General features: G+C 41.7%; 1 protein-coding gene across 2 annotated transcripts in view; it reads right to left on the bottom strand.

The window, feature by feature from the left end:
• Window positions 1-5985: 5985 nt before the first annotated feature.
• LOC119176489 (uncharacterized) overlaps window positions 5986-12628 on the bottom strand; it is a 36524-nt gene continuing 29881 nt past the window's right edge. The window contains exon 4 of one of the 2 annotated variants that reach the window (XM_075877740.1): window positions 5986-9149. In XM_075877740.1, coding sequence (XP_075733855.1) covers window positions 9135-9149 — 15 coding nt within the window. In that variant the 3' untranslated portion in view covers window positions 5986-9134. Of the gene's footprint in view, window positions 9150-9702; window positions 10531-12628 lie in introns of those variants that run through there. The other variant, XM_075877737.1, reaches the window with a different exon arrangement.

The following is a 12628-nucleotide window of genomic DNA, read 5'->3' as shown; positions in this document are numbered from 1 at the left end:
CTTTCGGTTGTTCCGGTTCCTGAGGATGACATCACCGCAAACATGGCTTGACGTGGTTCCGATTCTGTATGTTTGTTTCTTTGCGGGAGAATGGAGCCAAGCGTTCTTGAAGTACAACCGCTTTCGGAATGGCAGTGGCTTGAAAAATTATATGGCCGATATTTCAGGTGGTCTGTTGCGTATGTGGCGATATCTTGAGGGGTGCGATGAGAGTGACGAGCACCAGATGAGCTACTTGGCACAGAACCATATGATGGCTTACGTACGCAAGATGAAGAGTCAAGTACATTGGGTGCTGGAATATTGTCTTGATTTGTGTATTGCAAGGAAGAAGTTAGCGTTGGCGATATTCGTGCAGATGCGAAACCAGGTGGAAGGTTGGGCCTTGCAGAAAAACGGCTCGGATGTCTTTCTATGAGCAGATGACTGACTTCGCCTGACGGGAATTGTAAACTTCTGCTCTGTGCTCCAATGCGTGAAGGCTGTTTATGACTGCGATGACTGAGTTCAAATGCACTGAGAGTGTGTGTTCTAATTGAATCTTCATTATTGTCTTGAAACCAGACGATCATTTCTTCTTTTATCTTTTGCCAAGACTCGTCGTTGTCGAATATGTGGGTGAGGTAAAATTTAAATGCCTCACCAGTGACGTAGTCGGTAAAGTTGGCGACCATCTCCCGTTCCGACCATGATGCAGCGGTAGCGTGGAGTTCGAACAGGTTTAACCAGTCCTGTACAGGTCCGTCGTCCGCTGATCCGGTGTACTTGGGGATATCGAGGTCAGCCGATGGTTCTGTCATGGTGCTGGTCGTTGTCCTCCTAGGCGATGATTCGGTAGTCAATGTACGGTCAGGGCGTCTTCTGGGGAACTGCGTCGATGATGAGTGACTGATGAAGGGGCAGGCAGGTCTCCATCCTGTCGACTTGTGTGACGCTAGATGCGGGAGACGTGGCCTGGCTCATACGCCGTGTTTATTCCATCTCACTTCCTCCATCTCGGCTTCTACCAACCATCGCTACCTTCATACGTCATATATATATATATATATATATATATATATATATATATATATATATATATATATATATATATATATATATATATATATATATATATATATATATATATATATATATATTAAGTAGACGATCAGAACTTCTTCTGGCTACCGTAATAAAAATCATAAACTTCGAGATTAGTGCAGTATAGGAAACAAAACAATAAAATATTTACCTAACGTTTCGGCTGGTGGAATAGCCTTCTTCGGAGGATCTAAGCGAAATGATACAAGTTCCTGTAGCAGAGGGCCACCCTCACAGTTTGAAGACCCCCAAAGCTAAAAAAAGAAAAGAAAAAATAAAAGAAAAAAATGAGACAAACGGGTGAAGAGGCAGCAACAGACAACAAGAAGAAGAGGAGGAGGAAGAAAAGAGCGATGGAGAGCTGGGGGAAGCGGCAGTAATCCTTGCATTGTTACTAGGAAGAGAAAAGACGCCCCGCCAGCGGAGGCGACCAGAAAAAAGTGAAACATATTGCCGCTTAGAGAAAAAGTGAAACATATTGCCGCTGGGATGTGAGTAAGCGGCAATATGTTTCACTTTTTCCCTTTTTCTTGGTCGCCTCTGCTGGCGGCGCATCTTATCTATTCCTACTAACAATGCAAGGATTACGCGCATGCTTCTGGTGGCTCTCCTTCGCTCCTTTCTCTTCCTCCTCCTCTTCTTCTTCTTGTTGTCTGTTGCTGCCTCGCTTTTTCTTTTGTTTTTGTTTTGGGCGTCTTCAAACAGTGAGGGTGGCCCTCTGCTATAGGAACTTGTATCATTTCGCTTAGATCCTCCGAAGAAGACTGGTCTACCAGCCGAAACTGTTAGAAATAAATATTTTATGGTTTTGTTTCTTATACTGTACTATGTTCAAAGTATATAATATATATATATATATATATATATATATATATATATATATATATATATATATATATATATATATATATATATATATATATATATATAATTTTCACTGGGCCGGCTGTCCATTTTTTCAAAAATATGGCTCATACCCACAGAGGGAGATTGGCCAAGAAAGTGTAGAGTACTCTTTCTGTCAGCATTACAACTATATTTAAGAATGAATCTATTATAAAATATAACTATAATGCAAGAAAAACCACAGAGAGAAAGGAAAAAATAGAAAAGTTAATTTGAGAGATTTTGATAATTAGGATTTTGAGAAGACCACACAGCTGAGTTTCCTTCCCACCCCGCCGTGGTGGTCTAGTGGCTAAGGTACTCAGATGCTGACCTGCAGGTCGGGGGATTTCATCCCGGCTACGGCAGCTCCATTTTCGATGAAGGCAAGAATGCTGTAGGCTCATGTGCTCAGATTTGGGTACACGTTAAAGAACACCAGGTGGTCGAAATATCCGAAGCCTTCCACTACGGTGTCTCTCATAATCATATGCTAATTTTGGGATGTTAAACCCCACATATTATGAGTTTCCTTCACCGAACCATTCATAATACTTTTTGATGAGGCACAGTAGTACTTATTAGATTGGGGATTGCGAAGGAATACATTTGGATGTATAAATAAAATCGCAAACTACACCAAGAGCATCCCTGTAGCAATGTTCTTAAACTGGGGCAGCAAAGTTCAATACAGTTCCCGTCGTCAATCTAACACCTATCTTCAAAAAGGGAATAATTAGAATCCCTTTTCTAATACCGGTGTCACACGGGTACATTTAATCGCGATCAGTGTCGATCCAGATTAACCACGATCCAGATTAGGTGCTGCTACATAGTCACTCTTCATCTCGATCAGGCGCGATCAGGATCAACTCTATTGTGACCAGCGCATCGCGATCTGCCGGAGAGATCGTGATTTTGCTGCCGTCTGCACCCTCTATCTGAGCTTGTTGAAAGCACAATAAACAAGAAAATTGAGCACAGTTCAATAAAAACACTTTAAAACAGCTAGATGTTTATAAAAAAGCAAATTCTAAACTGTTTAAACTGAAACAATATCTAAAGTATTGCATATTTTAGGATTCCCATCGACCGTATGTAGTTACGGCAGAAGCAGACGGCAAGCATGCAGACGACAAGCAGTCGATCGTTGCCTTCAGCGCTTAGTTCAACTCTCGCTCCGTCGGAGCTATTGGAGCACCTAGGAGCAAACTGATTATGAGTGTCGCAAGCCTTTCGACTACGTCGCAACGTACGTGCACTTCGTTGTGGAATGAAGAGATCTTTACAGTAATTGACCGCTATAGCAGGAGTGACTGGAACAGACTTGAGGCACCAGAAGTGAAACACTGGCATATACAACGAGATTGACGCTTCGCTGCGACTACACGGCTACGAGCAGGGGCCATCAGAAAAGAAAAAGCGAAAGCTAAGAATCTCCCACAGCAATACAGGTAAGTGTTAGGAAAATTTTATTGAGCGATGAATTTATGAAATTACTATCGCATGTGGCCTGCAAAGTTTTTGACGTTCGAGCGGTTCTTGCACTAATAACATTTCTGATAAAAGGCTCCATAAATATACTGTACGTCGAGTTTTGTCAGTAGCATGTTTTACGGCATGAAAATGCCACCTGGGGCATTTCATCTGACCCATATTGTATAAAACTCTATTATCTGAACCATGCTCGAACTGGATTAGCTTGGGCCGTGTAGCAGTGGTCATAAAGTTGATCGCGATCAAGAGAACTCATCCGGATCACCCTGATCGCGATTAAAAGTGCCAGTGTGACACCGGTATAAGTATAGAGTATCGGCGACAAAGTAAAAAATAAGAATTGTTTCTATTTCTCCGCAGAATGCACAGAGAGGTGATATCACCTGACCAGCTCTGTGTAAATATAGATTCAGACGGGGGTCACGGCATCAAAATCTAGTAATGAAAACTTCGAGCTTTCTGGACTGACTCCATGAAGTTGCCATGGAAACTTGAGGAGGTTATTCATGTAGGTATTGTTTCTATAATATCAGTGAAGATTGCTCATTTGCTATGTCTTATTGCGGTTGTTGAACACACTCTGAAAAACAGAGGAAGCATCAAAGCAGTGAAGAGAAAACTGGGATAGGCAAAAACCAGATGTATGCACTAAGGGACAAGGAAGACAAAGTAATACCAATATAGATAGGATAGTAAAAATAGCGGAGGAGTTTTACATAGATCTGTACAGTGCCCAACCACGACCTTAATATATGAACTAGCAGTAACCCAGATGACACCCCACCAGTAATGATAGAAGTCAGAAAACCCTTGGAGAGCATGCAAAGAGGCAAAGCTGCTGGTGAGGATCAGGTAACATAAGATCTGCTGAAAGATGGAGGACAGATTGTGTTAGAAAAACTAATGACCCTGCTTATTCCATCTGGGCCAGGAGCCACAGAGGGTAAATATCTAATCATGTTAGATATTTAGGTCTGTGTAACTTCGTCAAAGTCTGTCATTGTCGTAGACTTGTGCCAATTGTTTGACACAGCTGAGGTAAATCTGCTTTCTAGGCCTTTACTGATTGTCTCTAAAGATGTGATTATTTCTTGCGTCGATAGATTTTCATAAGCTGCATTTACTAGTAATGGCAAGATTTTTCGAACTCTCATATATTGGAACAGTGCTTTCATAAGTTTAGGCTTCGACAAGTATTCATCACATTCTTCTCTGTCACATTCTTTCACATTTTTCTCTAGTTTGAGTTACCATTCGCTTAAAGTCCGCTACAATAAATTTATAATCCGTCCAATTTTGGAGGAACTGATTGTGTAGCTGCTTCCAAGCTGCCGGATGCCATCGTTGCTCTCTTGTACATTCATCACTCCACCAAGGGCTATATGCCCTCTGCATAAAGTCAATAGTGAATTATTCTCTTTTTTAGGCTCTTTTTATAAGTGTATTTATCTTCATAACTTTCATATCATCACTCTCTTCCCAGTGAGAAGGCAATGCTGACTTCAAATGGTTCTTAAGTGTAGTATAATTTACGAAGATTTGTACATTAGAATATGGTGGAATTGTCAGACAAAAATATCCAAAGTGGTCATTGTTGGTGCCACAGTCCATCACTTTCTAAGAAGAAGTAGCAATAGCCAAAAAGGCGAAACCTAAATTTAAGGCCGACCTGTAGCCATTACAATAAAATGTGGGGGTTCTGACATTGAGGCACTTCATATTATTATCTATTGCCCCGCTCCCACAAGCGTTTTTCGCAGAGATCAGTTCTAAAACACCCAACACGTGTGATGTGAGTGTTAAAGTCTCCAACTAAAACTTTGTTCTTGCACCATGACCTTGTAGCCAGTAGCACATCCAGGATTTCTGTCTGGGGGGGGGGGGGGGGGGGTGAAATTTTGACGAAGGTCATGAGAGTGCATAGTTGAAGTGTCTTTGGAGGGGGGGACACATTGCATAATATGACGTTCCCGACTTCACTTGAAAAAATCTTAGAGCAAATAAAACGCCAAATAATGTCAATTATGATTATGATGATGATGATGATGATTGCTTTGGTGTTTTCCAGAGACACCTTGGAAAAGCTTGACTGGTACATCAATCAATTCATCAAAGCAGTATACGGGAAAAATAAACCGCAGAATAATAAAGCAATGCATAACATAGCTCCCCACAATGTTGTCGGCACACGCTTATTTTTGCCGCTCCGTAAATAGATAAGGGTGTCGATGATATGCCGACCTGTTGGCGGTCGCGTAATGTTGTTAAAACTCTGCAGGTCAGGGTGTTGTAAATTATGAGAGCAGTACATGATATCTGTGTCGTTTGAGTCTCGCGAAAGTGTACCAAAAGTGAATTGTCGGATTTAACTAGCTGCATTTGTATTAACCACATAGTCTGAATAAGTACAGTTTTTACCACAGCAGTTCATATAGAACTGATATAAAATCAAAGGAATAATTTGTTGCACAGAAGCAATGTTTGTCCGGTTTAAAAAGTAGAGATACGAAGCCACGTAAATTCAAGCACACTGAGAAATTCTTTATTCAGGTCTATAAGAGGTATATAATATTTATTCTGTAATAGTATCGAAAGTTGGGTGAGTTGGTTTGAGGACATTCTTGGCAACATTTTGGGGCGCACACAATAGATGAAAAAACTAAAGGTGAGAAGACAAACAGGCAATATCTCCCAACTCAGTCTATTGAAGGAATTACTACACGAAATATATATCCAAGAATGTTTCCAAAAATATTTATTCTCTCAAGGTCGTCTTGTATGGTTAAAATCTGAAAGTTTACCTGACGTAAGGAAAAATACTTCAGAAATTCATTCTCGTAAGCTAGGATTCTTAGTTGGCCGTTCACGCGTATCATCATGGCATTGTTAGCAAAATTAAAGTCAAATCAGGTAAGAGCCTAAGTCGTCCTGTCCAACATTTCGACAGAAGGATTTGTTTCTGTCAAAGCAGCTGCGTCATCACAGGTGTGTTAGTTTGGTGCACTTATGCTGGTTGTCTTCCAGTTGTTGTCGGCAACATAGGGAAGAGAACTCAGAGAGAAGTAAACCATATACATTATTCACAAGCAAGTTACCAGCATGAGCACAAGTAAAATGCCTTGCTTCTGATAGTAGAAAGGGGCCTATAGAACAGGGTGTGGAGCAAATTTATACGCAGGAAAAGCTTGCATGTTGCACTGGTGACAGACAGTATAGCGGCGCCGATGGTCACGTCAGAGACAAGTTGTAGAGGAGTCATCCGCTCAAGCTCTTAGTTATACAGCCATGGAAGCGGTGAGTTTCGTAAGCGGTGAGTTTCGTAACTGAGCCCGGAAAGATAAATCAGTATGATTAAGCACAGATGAAATAACTAATTAAAACGAAAAAAATACACATATTAAACTACAGGCATGCACATTTTGTTGAAGACGGTGTAAAACCATTATTCAGGAGGCAGCACCCACAATTCGTGTTCTCAAGCAGGTCTTTGTAGCAGTGATGTGTTCGTGGGTGAGACATTCTACAGCTACAGCCCAGCCGTCGTGGCTTCGTTGCCGATTCGCCCAAAATTTCTTCAGGTGATAAAGGAACTTCTCGGTGAATATTTTGAAAAGCTAGACCATCTAACCTTAGCGCCCCAATCGTGCTGCGAAGATAGCTTTCAAGACATCTCAGAGTTGAGAAGGACCTCTCACTTGTAGAAGCCGCTACTGGCAGAGTAGCCATAATTTGAAGTAGTTTTTGGGTCACAGAAAATATGCCACCTGGACAGGATTCCAGGCCTTCTAGAGGACTCATTGGGCATTTTTCAAGCTTCTGAAGCTTACTGTACCAAAGGTATATCTCTCCTACAGCAGACAAAACTGAGTCCCCGACATGAGAACTGTAGCTCTTACAGAGAATGCGCATCGCATTTTCATCATCCTTACCTGGTAACAGACTTAATGAAGAAGAAAACAGAATTTCAAATTTAGTAAGAATGCTCTTGTGCTTCACAAATGTCTCATCAATTTGTTCTGTGAAAGCTTCGAAAAATGGGAGGAATACACAATGACGGAAGTACTCCTCCGGAGTCGATGAAGGCACATTTGAGCACATTCTTTGCTGACCAATGAGCCTTGGCATTTCAATAACCAAGCTTTTCACAAACTGACATAACATGTTCAAAAAGTTCACGAAATACCTCTTCAGCACGGGATCTAAGGTTACATGCAGTAAACAAAACGTCATCAGCCAACCTTAGAACGGAGAAAAAATCTAAGCTGACGGTTTGCGAGTATTTGCTTAACGGCAAACTTATGGAGAAAATTTTTTCTGCAACAAAAAGTAAGACGAGAAAATCACCTATCTGCAAAGCGCTAAGAACGATTTGAGCATTGCACGAAAATTCTCGATCATTCTAGCTTTCACTAGTGTCTTGGAGACTAGAAAAAACTGGCTGGAGAATGTTTACAAACACATTCAGAGCATCGTGTCTCTGAACCCATCTCGTTGGACAAAGTGACTTCAGGTGTGTCACACGAGCCTTCGGTATTAACTTTTCAATTTGGTAACCTAGAGCAGCCTCGCGTTTTGGACTCGCATGAAAAAACTCACCAACTTTCGCCACAGTACCCATGCAATTTCTAATCTGAGGCACAGAGCATGCACTCTACAGACTCAAATTAAGGCTGTGAGAGTGACAGTGAACATAAATGGTGTTAGCACACTGCTGTTGGACGAGTGCTTGAACGCCGTTGTAAGCACCACTCATTGGGGCTGCACCGTCATACCCTTGAGCTCTGAGGTACTCGGTTGCAATGCATATAGTTCTCAAGCCTTTTAAAATTGTATCGACCAGGCCCCTTCTAGTTAGGTCACTAACAGGGACAAACTGCAGAAACTCTTCCCGAATTTCAATTTTTTCCACGTAGCGTGCACAAATTGAAAGCTGCTCAACGCCGGCTATAACGGCTGTCTCATCAGCTAATATTGCGAAACATTTAGCAACTTTGACTTTAGAAACTAGCTTTCGCAGAATAATGCAATGACATGCTGAGATAATCTCATTTTGGGTTCTCCAACTAGTGCAAGTTGCATTAGCGCCACATTCTTTGAAGTGACTCTTCAGAGAATCATCCCCGTTACGGGCGCACAACCTAAGCCAAGGCCTTGAAATTCCCTTCATTCTCTGCAGGCTCGCTCGACAAATCTATTCGCCCTCCATCTCTATGACTTCGAAGAGCAACTCCCTGTCTTCCGCACCAGACTACCGTTATAATAAGAGGAGTAAGGTTTTTTCTATTTTTGGCTATTTTCTCTCTTAGCCTGTGGTCAAGATCATGGTCAATAGGGTTCTTCTTGCTATCTAAAACTGCTAGAAAATTGTCCGCGTCAAAGACGCTGTTTCTGTGAAACGACTTTTTCTCATTCTTGTTAAAAGCCTCAATCGCATTTTTCCAGTTGTCAAACTTTGACATCACAAGTTTGCCTGAGGGCAGGCTTCGCACACCGACCCCAGATGGAGCGAAAAGGACACAATATTTACAAAAGGCGCCATTCTCTTTGGAATAGACGAGCCAGTTCGATCACTGCAGCCACTGGCACTGAAACATCAATTTTCTTGCTCCTGTTGCCCTGAATGGAAAGTTTGCAGCAGGCGTCCATGTGCTTGTCGACAACTTCTTTTTCTAGACATCAATCACCTACAAAAGATTCGTGTAATTAATGTACAGATCTAACTGGAAATTCTCGCAATTACAGCATCAAGATTTGCATCTCTTATTCTGGGTTGTCATATCACAACACATTAAAAGAAACAAAGAGGCTATACAGAAAAAACTGATTTTTCACACAGCTTTTCTCATTTAAATTCCCAAGTAATAAGTACCACTATGACACATATACACATACACATTAATTCTTGAGACAGCAAATTTGCATATTGAATGATACAAAAAAATGTTATTTCGTATCTGGCTTGTTTGTGGACTGCAATCCTGCCTAGGCGTTGGCTACGAAAAATTTGTACAAAAAATACACATTTCGAAAGTGATAAGATTATTCTGCGTAAATTTGATAAGAAAGGGGAAATAACTATGGATTGGAAAATGAGACAGTTGCTCAATCATTAAAGTGACGAGGTCCCCAGCAACTTGCCTAAGCTACTGCGTTCTCTTGTACTCGCACCTTGGGGGGCAGCTAGCAGCACATGAACAGAAAAAAGTGGTCAAAGTACAAAAAAGTGAATACCATAGGTTGTTTCAACGTATAATCTTCTAGCCTTTAATATTGGAAGCCTCGAGTTTGCATGTAATCAATCACTGTTGCAGGTAAATTTTGTATTTCTGTTACATATTGTAAGTTTTCTCAATGTGACATTTTTAGTAAACTGTCTGCTTGTTTTGCAAAGCCAACTCAATACATACAAGTTACACATGTAAAAGACTAGTATATATCACTTAAAAATTGTGCATAGTAATGATTATTATCGAGTTGTGCCATTGTGAAAATAAATTTTCAATATATAGAAACGGCTGCTGTTACAATAAAAAGAAGAACCCACAATAGTAATTAAGCGACAAACCATACGTCTCATTGAACTTAAATGCATGCATACCAGGTACTACTGGGCTTTCTACATCCTGTAAATGATTATAAACTGTATGTACAGTTCAATGCACTACAACTACAATTCTCACATCATGAGTAAACTGCAATATAATCACACCCGACTTGCCAGCGTAGATTCCCAGGTCATTTGGCTGCACAGGTTTATTGAATGAAGCATACTCTGTGAGGACTTCCTGACCGATGAACTCAATTGACGACGACATCCGATCAGTCACCGGTTCCTCTACGGCTAGGACTTGGCATTGCGGCGTTACTGCTGCCTCTTCTGAATCCGCACACGGGCGTCTTTTGGAGAAGTAAGTGAGGATCGTGTTCGACTGGCGCTTTAGCGAGGAGGCTTTGGCAAAGTAGCTCATCGTCTACGCTGATTCACACAGCAGACACAAAAATAAGTTCTAGCAAGAGAGCTAAACGTAGGCATCTGTGCACACCAAGCTTTATATCTTCCGTCATCTAAAAAAAGAAGAGGGGAAATAAAAAAAGAGCGAGAGATGTTTATTGAAGAAGAAAAACACGGCACCCAAAATACCTTTTGCACTTGTCCGAAATCCTTTCCTTGCATCGAAAATCTTTGACTCATTATGCCACGGCTTCTTGTCCCGCCCACACATGAACACAGTGCAAAAAAACACTCTGGGAGTTTGGGTAGGTGGAGTCATGTGATGCTGATGGCACACGTGCTATTATAGATGAGGTGGTTTTCGTAACTTTGAAGATACTGCACCATCGTGGTGTTGCTAGACGAAAGATGACACTCATGTCTTGAACAAGCATACTAAAAGTGAGGTTTGCTCAGAAATGCAGTAACAAATATGAATGAGCTTCAAGTAATATTGTCGTGTGCTCGTACATGCTATACAGCTTCCGTGGGGTCACTGTCGGTTCAACGAACAAGTCATGTGTGAGGTCGACTTTCTTCTTAGTGTACTAACGCACGCCACGTCCTTCCGCTGTCAATAAGGTTCAGGAAAAATGCACAATCCTTCTGCTGCAGCCATTAGCGAACAGACTGGATTCATCTGCCTGGCGCCACAGCAGCTGTACTATAACAGGCACACACAAGGAATGCCGTCGAAGCAGTTGCTCATTGTTTCTCTGGTGTTTTCAGCGGGGCAAGCTATGAAACAGGCATACTCCACTTCCGTTACTGCAGCCGCTGCAACGTCCAGATTGAGGTGGCTAATTTCAGACAATGAGCCCGCAGTAAGCGGCTCATATTTTTAAAGAAAACAGGAAACATGTGTGTCGTCATCTGAAACTAACTTCGAAATTAAAAACAAGTGCCTAAAAGCTCGGCGGATGGATCGGCTGCAGCGAACGCCGTCGACGCCGTCTAATTTTTGGAAATTTGGGTGGGCATTGTGCAGACGTTCCGGAAACCGTATGGGTCTTTCTTCAACGTTTGAGAAAAGGAGACGCATGAAGAGGGCTTTTTTTCAGCATGCATGAGAGGGTGCTTCAGGCGGTGATGGTGCATGTTGACAAGAACACAGGAGTAAGGGGTCTATATGGATGGGAATAAGTTGAAGGTGGGGAGTTGTGTCGTGCGGATGTGTCGGTAAGCTGAGGGACAGAGAAAGGGGGATACTTGAAAAGACGGGTTTTGCGAGGCTGTTAACTCACGCCTGTTTTTTTTTTTTCCTTTTTGCACGGCACATACAGGAACGAAGGCCCAACGTATACACAAGAGGCAGGTTGCCTTGAGCGAGGTTAGCGTTGCTTGGGGCTCTTTGAATATGTCAGAATTCATTTCCAGTAATTTACTTCAATTACCAGGACAGCAGTTTCAGAAAGATTGACTCGGTGGTGCACGTCTTTGGAATGCTTGGCTAAGGGGTTGTGATTTCCTGCGATATTGAGGATGTCGTTTCCGGATTTCTTTGAGGTTCTCGGTTTCGCTTACGTAGTTGTCGCCACAGCCAGAACAAGCAATTTTTCAAGACGATATTCTCTTTTTCGGAGGCCGGTTTTTGCGAGAAGGTAGAAAGTGGGCTATTCTCTTCATAACCTGCGTGCAAATCAAATCCTCATTTTTCTGAGGCTACGAGCGATGTTCTCACTGGTGCATCGGATATTGTGGAAAGTCACATATTTCTGTGGTGGTGTTGATAGGGAAGGCCTGATGCTGGATTTATCAGCTAGCGTGGTGGTGTTTGTTGAAGTGCATTGCTTTCTGGATAAAAGATTTTGGGTAGCTGCATTTGGTAATTGTCCTGAATATTGTGCCTTTTCTTTCTTCTTTTTTTTTCAATTTGTGTGCTGAGGTGTTTCGGCTCCCTGCGGTAATGTTCCTACGAGTTATGTATTGTGGGTTTTTAAATGGACAGAAGTAAACTGAATATACCGACTACTGAATCTGTGTTTCCATAGTTTTATTTTCCAGTTACGAGAACATGTGAAAGAAGTAGCAGGGAGTCGTCTATTTAAAGGGGGAATGAAATTCTAGATTCTAGTTCGATGGGATTTAGGTGAGCTCAGAAATTCACGACTTAGCATCTCTTAACGATTAAACAACAGTCATTCAGAGTATGCGAAATGATTTTCAGCTCCG

The sequence above is a fragment of the Rhipicephalus microplus genome, chromosome X (genome assembly GCF_043290135.1).
Source record: "Rhipicephalus microplus isolate Deutch F79 chromosome X, USDA_Rmic, whole genome shotgun sequence".
NCBI lineage: Eukaryota > Metazoa > Arthropoda > Arachnida > Ixodida > Ixodidae > Rhipicephalus > Rhipicephalus microplus.
Note: the sequence above shows the minus strand (reverse complement) of the source record. Positions and strands in the feature narration are given on the sequence as shown.